Source organism: Tetrahymena thermophila (assembly GCF_000189635.1).
Source record: "Tetrahymena thermophila SB210 genomic scaffold scf_8254649, whole genome shotgun sequence".
Taxonomy (NCBI): Eukaryota; Ciliophora; class Oligohymenophorea; order Hymenostomatida; family Tetrahymenidae; genus Tetrahymena; species Tetrahymena thermophila.
The window spans coordinates 571844-580390 of NW_002476417.1; the positions used below are offsets into that span (position 1 = coordinate 571844).

The 8547-nt window shown below is 23.5% G+C and overlaps 1 protein-coding gene across 1 annotated transcript; it reads left to right on the forward strand. All coding sequences in view use genetic code 6, as the record gives it.

Moving 5' to 3' along the window:
• Window positions 1–4848: 4848 nt before the first annotated feature.
• Window positions 4849–8197, forward strand: TTHERM_00274430 (hypothetical protein; the record flags this gene model as incomplete). Its single annotated transcript, XM_001015983.1, has 2 exons — window positions 4849–8114; window positions 8161–8197. The coding sequence occupies 2 exons, from the start codon at window positions 4849–4851 to the stop codon at window positions 8195–8197; spliced, it is 3303 nt and encodes a 1100-aa protein (XP_001015983.1).
• Window positions 8198–8547: the final 350 nt, after the last annotated feature.

Consider the following 8547-nt stretch of genomic DNA (forward strand, 5'->3'; position numbering starts at 1 on the left):
TTAAAACTAATTTTTAGTTTTAAATTTAATATTTATATATTATATATAATCCAATTGCAAAATATATTTTAGCTTGAATTTGAGTTGTATAATGAAGATTATCTATTAATTAATCACTAACCTTAAAAAAGTATAGTTCCTTTCATAGACTAGCAGCCTCAACAAGTAAAAGGTATAAATAGTTAGTTGATTAATATGAAGTAGCTACTGAATATTGAAATAATTTAACTCCTTGTTATCATAAAAATACAAAAAATTAATTTGAAAATGTAAATTTTCATAATTGATTAAAATTCATTTGAAAGAAAGCATTTATTTCTCAAGAAAATGCTTGTTTATTATTATTTGATTATTTAATAAATACTTTTATTTTCCTATTTTTAAATATATTGAACAATAAAATATTCTCAATTAAAATATTATTTAATTAAATAAAAATGATTTTACCATTAATATTATAGAGTTATTAATTTTCCCTTAAAAGTAGAACTTATTTTATCAAAATTTGTTAATTACTGTTTAATTTAGAACTAAAAAATACATCTACATATTAAATTAAAAAGCAAAATTAAAAGGAAGATAAGCGTAAATATAGCATAGAAAAATGAAATTCTTCAGATTACCTCAATTTTATATAATGTCTCTTAATTTTTGCTTGAGTTTATGTTATAAATTTCAATACAAACTATTTTTGATAATCAAGTTCCATTTGTTTAGTTTTATCAAGCAATATAGCTAAAATTATAAGGAACTTAAATGCCATAGTAAAAGACAATAGTCTTCTATTCAAAAGGCTTTAAAAACCTCCTAAAGTAGTAAAGTAGTAGGAGGGATTGGATTATATAATAAGAGTTAGGATTTATTTGATAAAGGTATATTCTTTGAGCTAAGTTCTTCACCCCTCAGTTACAGAGATGTCATTTAATTCATTAAATCTGATAATGAATCAAGTTACTTAAATGGAATTTCAGTGAATGTTTTTGTTATAGATATTACATAATTTCCTTTTATTTAGATAATAGATTTGAAGTATTTGAAATCATTTCAAATTATGTCTATTTCTTAAAAGCTGCTACTAATCTAAATTGTTTATGAGACAAAAACTCACCTATAAGAAATTGTAAAGTAGATTTTAAGGTAGTTAATATGAAAATTGATTCTACCTAAAAAATTATTAAAATTTTTTTGCTTTTATTAATTAATTTGATTTAAAATTACTAAAGAAATATAAGATCTTAGAATTAAATTAAATGATTTTAAATTTAAAACAGCTTTAACATTTTGAATGGAACTGTCTGAAATGGATCTTCTTTGAGGTGCTCTGTTTTTTTTATAGAAAAACTTGTCAAATAAATTAATAAATATATTTATATTAGTGGGAATAATTGTTTTAAATTTTAATTTTAAAAATTCTCAAAATATCTAATAATGTCTAGAGGATTCCTCCTCAGGATTAACCTTCTGCTAGATAAGTGTGTTTACTAATCTTAATAGCCAGCAGAAAATATTTGCAATAAAATAATTCTTTTTAAAATTTTAATATAAACAACTGTAAGATTATGCAAAACTCAGGAAAAGTACCCATACTTTATCTGATTTGGTTACGTTAAAATATAAACCCTGTACAGTATCAAAAATTTAAAACTCTTATAGTGATCTTGATTCATTTATTTAAGAATGCTAAAGCTGTATTATTAATTAAATTCTTTACAGTGGTTAGTGCTAAGTGAAATAAAATCATCATAAAGATATTATTGTGGTTGAATTAATCATTTAATTTTAAATGCAAAAAATTTTCTGAAAAAAATTGCTGAATTTATGATGATAAGAGTTAATGCTTAGTTTGCTAGAATAAGTCTATTGCTTACAATTTTTAATCTTATTCTAAATAAAGCCTTCTTAGTAATACCTACAGTGAATTGAATAAATTCATATATCCAAAAATGCAAGAATGATAATTGTATGAACTGTAATAATCTTGATTAAAAACTACATTGTTTAAGCTGCTAAAGATAATAAACCTATCTTAACTTATAAATATTCGGATGATAAAATTAATTAAAACTAAAATTTAAATTTTTCATATTCTAAATGCTATATCCAAAACAATGATTATGGTTACCAATAATGTAGTTCGAATACTTATTAGCTTTAAAAATAACTGGTTCACGAGCTTGTAAAACTGAGTATTCTGAGGTAGGCGTAATTGATAGCTAAAGTGACAATACAAAACAATAAAACTAAACAATGAAATGCAAAATAAAAATAGCAAAATAGCTCAACGTTAGTTTTAATAAACATACATCCAACTAAATATTATTTCATTTTTTAAATTCAATCTTAAGGAAATCTTTATTTTGTTAATAAAATAGTACGTACAGTGATATCAAATATATCTTTTAAAATATTGAATTTTTTAATATTTACTATTTACTCCCTCATAATCTTAAGAAACTAATTTCAAAATGGTGTTTGACATCAAATTTTAATTAATTATTGATAAATAAATATCCTAAAATTTACTTTTACTACCTATAATTATCTCTTCATTTACAGTATTTTCCTCAAAAGTATTTCTATTTCGGTCAAAAATAACTTCTAAATTTATTGTTACTACTTTTCTTTAGAGTTGTTAATTAAAGTTAGTCAGGATATCATCGAGTAATAATTTTCTAATAAAATTATTTCTAAATATAAAGAATTTCTCTGACTAACTATATACATTTTTTATTCTTTTGGAATTAGTAGTATCAATTTATATATTAAATCTAGTAATTTATTTTTTAAAATCTAAAAATATTGATTAATAAAACATTTAATTTCTATTTCATGATTTAGAGAACAAAAGATATTTTAACAGATGCTTTTCGGTGATTCTAGAAATTCAGAAAATAAATATTTTTATCTCTAGCTCCATATCAAGTTTATCATTATATTTTCTTAGGTATATTTTTTGTATTTGGAATAGCTCTCATTACATTTTAACCTCATTTATTTTAAGGATTACGTATTCTTAGTTATTAATGAATTACTTATATTTTTTCTATCTCTATTTCCAATTTTTATGCAGCATATAAGCGATTTCTCTTCTATCTGCATAATAACTAGCTTATCAAAGATAGAAATTCTAAATTATGGTAGACTTCAATTTTTAATAAATCTTGAATTATCTTAAGAAAATATATTAAGAAATGGAGGAAAAAATCAGCCTTTTTATCAAATCAAAAGTTTAATAAATCTATTGTAGTTGATATTTCATTAGAAATCAACATAGATAAATTAGAATTATTTAAATCAATCTAGTATGGTATAATCTTAATTTAAGACTAAATCAATATCAAAAAATAAATATAAAGTAATCATTACTGAATTAGGTATCATTTTAATATTTTAGTAATAAAATGAATTTTATTTTTTATGAAATAATATTTAAATTTGAAATAAATAGATCAAGTATTTGTTTTTTTCGATAATATTCTAGCTAATTATGTAATTTAAATCAAAGATTTTAAAACTATTTCTTATTTTAAAGGAGTAAAAAAATTAGCTCATTTTTTGAATAAAATTAGATTCTGATAATTAATATGATTTCACATTTTTGCGAGATAAAAATATAAATTGGTGAAATTATATATATTAGAACTTATTTTAAACAACAATCTAATATTTGCAAAAAAATATTAATTTTATCAAATTAAAAAAGTATATCTTAGTCATATACTTGTATGCTAATGATAAATATTATGAAGATTTGTGGAATATACTTAAATAATATATTTATCAAAAAGAAAGTATCTTGCTAAATTTATAAAAAGACCCTAATTTTCATAAGTAAAAAGTGGAATTATAAAGGAGTCATAAATACTAAATTGATTTTGAAAAAAAGATAACGAAAATTAAGTTTTTAATCATTTAACCTACAATATATTTTATTTTTATTTGTTAAAATATAAATTGATTTATTAAATAAAAAGCCTAAAAAAATAAAAGTATGATATTGACTTATATTAAAATGTATCTAAGATACAAAGATAAAACATCGATTTTCGAAACACTATTAATAATTAACAATATCAGAAAAATTAAAATTTAAATCTGATTAATATTTAATTGTAAAGTTTTGTATTAATTAGAAATAATTGGGAAGTATATATAACCTAATTTTTTAACTCTTTAATTACCATCAAAATAAGGCAAAATATAAATTTACAATTTAATCAATCTGAACTAATAGATCACAAGCAAAAGTCTGAATTTAACTAGAAAAAGTTGGAAAAAATTTGTTTAGAAACTAAATTCCATTTAATGATTTGAAAAATATCACATTCATTTTAAATACTTTTATTTTGAAAAAATTTACATACAAAACCACTAAATACTACTATTTTTTAAAGAAAATTATAAAAATAGCTGAAATATACACTTAATATCATAGTTAAACTAACCTTGTGAAATAATAATGTACTTATTTATCATAATTATCTTCGCTTATAAGATATTACTATTTATAAAAATTCTATGATTTACTCACCATCACAAACTCAAAATAGATAAAAACAATAAATTTTAGATTACAATTTAATGATTTTTAATAAATTGATATAGAGTTAAGCTAACCTTTTAGCCTTCAATTTCATAATTAGGGGTTTAAATTTAGAAATTCTTTGGGTTTACCTATAATTTACAATATATTTTAATTTTACTTTGATTAATGTTACACAAACAATATGCATATAGTTATACCAAATCTGAGCATTTTAAATTATATTTGCATCTTGCTTAAATTGGTAAATATATATTTAAGCAAATTTATCAAAAGAAAAAGAAATTAAATAAGTAAACTCAAAAATGAAAATTAATAACTTAACTCTCTTCAAGTGTTTCCCTCTTTTTTTCTTTAATTTCTTCATTCTTTTAAAATGCTAAATTACTTTTTCAGATTAAGTTCCTTTTGTCTATTATCAATAAAATATTTAGCTATATAAGCTTAATGATCATACCTTATAAGGATAAAGCACTATTGATTATTCAAGCAAATCATTTAAAAATATTCCAACTGTAATTGTAGGAATTGACTTTTACAATAACTTCTGGAATGTACCTGACGGAGTAAATTTTAATATTTCTTCAAGCTAAGTAACATAAAATGGCTGTATAATATAAGCATCTAGGCTTGAGAATAGTAACTTAGTGGGTATTTCAGCAAGTGCATTAGTTATAGATATATCATAATATCCTTTTTTTTATGTAACAAATATTGAAAAAAATAATATTCAATTTACAAATTTTGAGTATTCAGAATATTTTAGTTTCTCATCGCAACTTCAAAATTAAGGTTAGAAAAATGTCTCTGTTGTATTGACTGGGTGGAAATCAAGTTATGATTATTCAAATAAATTTTTTGCTCTTACTGTTGAGGCAACTAATATAACTGACTCGGGGTATACAATTAAAATATCTACAGCTAATTAAGCTCAGACTATAATTAATGTATATTTTACTGTTTTAGAATATATTTAAAATCCTCTTAGTATTTATGGAATAGTCTCATAATATGATACTCTCTACAAATAATAAACAATTATTAAATGCTTTTACACAACAAGTTGTCAGAACTAATAAAGATATTTTCCTGTCAAATTCGATGTTTTTATGCAAGTTTAAAAAACCAGTTATACAGATTTTTTTGTTTCTATTAACTAATTTTATTTCAATACAGAAAATTCTTCTTAAGATTTAAGGATAAGTATAGAAAACTAATCATTTTCTTCAAACACTATTTAGTATTCTTACTATATTTGGGATGGTGCTAAATGCTAAGGGACTACATCAACAGCCTTATAATTTTACAAGAAAACTTGTCCTTAAGGTTAATATCTAAGTACAAATGGTAATGATTGTTTAACTACTTGTTTAATATACCTATAGAATAACTAAATATGCTTAGATTGTTCTTCTGGATAGTATTTTCTTTAGGATTAAAATATTTGCTCTACCACACAGCCAACTGGATACTTCTGTAGTACACAAGATCCAAAATATACCTTTTAAGTTTGCTAAATATGCAATATCCCTAATTGCAAAGAATGCAACAGTGCTTTTTAATGTACTTTATGCACAGATTCATACTACTTATTTAATGGCAAGTGTTTTTAAGATTAGCCTCCTAATACCTATTGTGATCCTTAAAAATTAATATGTAGTAAATGTTTAGATAATAATTGCTTAACTTGCAGTGATCCTAGCTAAACATCTTCTTAATGTTTAAAGTGTGATGATAAAAAGACCCAAATTTTATACCAAAATAAATGTTATACTCAAGATTCTCCTCCTAGTAATACTTTTTGTGATTGGAAGATTTTAAAATGTATTTAATGTACTGATGTTAGCTGCCTATCTTGTAGCGATCCTACTTAACCCTCTTCAAAATGTTTATCTTGTGATTAAAGCTAGAAATTAATTCTCTACGAAGATAAATGTTTCAGCTAAAGCTAACCTCCTCCAAACACTTTTTGTGATTGGAATAAATTAACATGCTCTAAATGTAGCGATACTAGTTGTCTTTCTTGTAGTGATCCTATAACATCCCCTTAAGTTTGTTTATCATGTGATGAAAGCTTGAAATAAATCCTTTATTAATGCAAATGCTACAGTTAAAGTAACCCTCCACCTAACACTTTTTGTGATTGGATTTAATTAAAGTGCTCTTAATGTGGTGACAAAAACTGCCTTACTTGCAAAGAAACTATTTAAGAGTGTTTATAATGCATTGATAGTTAAAGTTAGATTTTATACCAAGGTAAATGTTATACTCAAAGTTCACCACCTAAAAATACTTTTTGTGATTGGAAATAAATGAAATGCACTTAATGTGCAGATTCTAACTGTCTTACTTGTAGTGATCCTAATTTGCCTGAGTAATAATGCTTATAATGTGCTGATAGCCAAAACTAGATTTTATACGAAGGTTAGTGTTATATTCAAAGTTCTCCACCTAAAAATACTTTCTGCGATTGGAAATAAATGAAATGCACTTAATGTGCAGATTCTAACTGTCTTACTTGTAGTGATCCTAGTATCTTTCCCTAAGTATGTATATCATGTGATTAATCTAAATAGAAGTTAGCTTTTTTCTAAGGGAAATGTTTTACATAAAATTCTCGACCTGATAATACTTTTTGTGATTGGGATAATTTAAAATGCTTCTAATGCCTAGATAATAACTGTCTTTCTTGTAGTAATCCTTCTGAACCTCCATAAATATGTAAATCTTGTGATATAACTAAACAATAAATCCTTTATGAAGGTAAATGTTTCAGTTAAAGCAACCCTCCTTCTAACACTTTTTGCGATTGGAGCAATTAATAATGTTTTAAATGTAAGGATAATGACTGTCTTGCTTGTACTGATCCTAGTTAATCTCCTTAGTAATGCTTATCATGTATTGACAGTAAAAATTCTATTTTATATTAGGGTAAATGCTACACATAAAACAACCCTCCTACAAATACCTTTTGTAATTGGAGTAAACTAAAATGTAGTTAATGCAATAATTCTAGTTGTCAAACATGTAGCGATCCTAATTATCCTCCATAAATATGTTTATCATGTGATCTTAGCAAAAACAAGATCACTTTTTAAGGAAAATGCTACTGTGGAATTGGGTTATATCTAGATTAAAATAACAATTGCAGCTAAAAATGTGCTTAAGGTTGTTTACTTTGTTTAAACAGCTACTCTTGTGACAAGTATTCTGATAATGAAGTTTACTCAGGTAATAAATGTGACTATTCTTGTTCATAATGTACTATCCCAAACAAGAATTATGGATGTACAGAATGTAGTTCTAAAACTCGCTAACTAGAAAAAATAACGGGGTCATGCTTTTGTAAAGATGGATATACTAATGTAGGGATTCCTGATTGCTAAGATGATAATGCTCTAAAACCTTAATAATAAATTTAAACTGCAAGTGACGGTGTTTTATAAGCTGTGTTTATTTTATACTTGCCATAATTATTTATAAACATTCACCCATTTACAGATTACTTCATCTTCTAAATGTAGTCATTAGGAAATCTCTACTTCGTAAACTAAAACTAAACTGAGATTTTGTACAAATCGTTTGCGACATTAAATTTTGTAAATATCTATTATTAGTCATCAGAAGCAAATCTAGAAAATGTAGAATTTATGATCGGAATTAAATACAAATTAATTATTGATAAACTTGTTTCGCAGAATTTAATTTTGCTTTTAATAGTTCTGGTAATATTTTGCATTTTTTCAGGAATAGTTTTCATACTTAGAAATAAAATAAATTCATCTTTTATAGTGAATAACTTTCTTTGGAATATTTAACTGAAGCTATTAAGGATATCAAGTAACTACTATTTTGCAAATTTATTTTTAAACATAAGCCATTTTTCTTCAATGGATTAAGTTTCTTATATTTTGTTAGGAATCATAACACCAGTTTACCTAATAAATTTTTTTATTATTTTCAATAAATCAAAAAATATTGATCAAACTAATTACTTGTTTTTG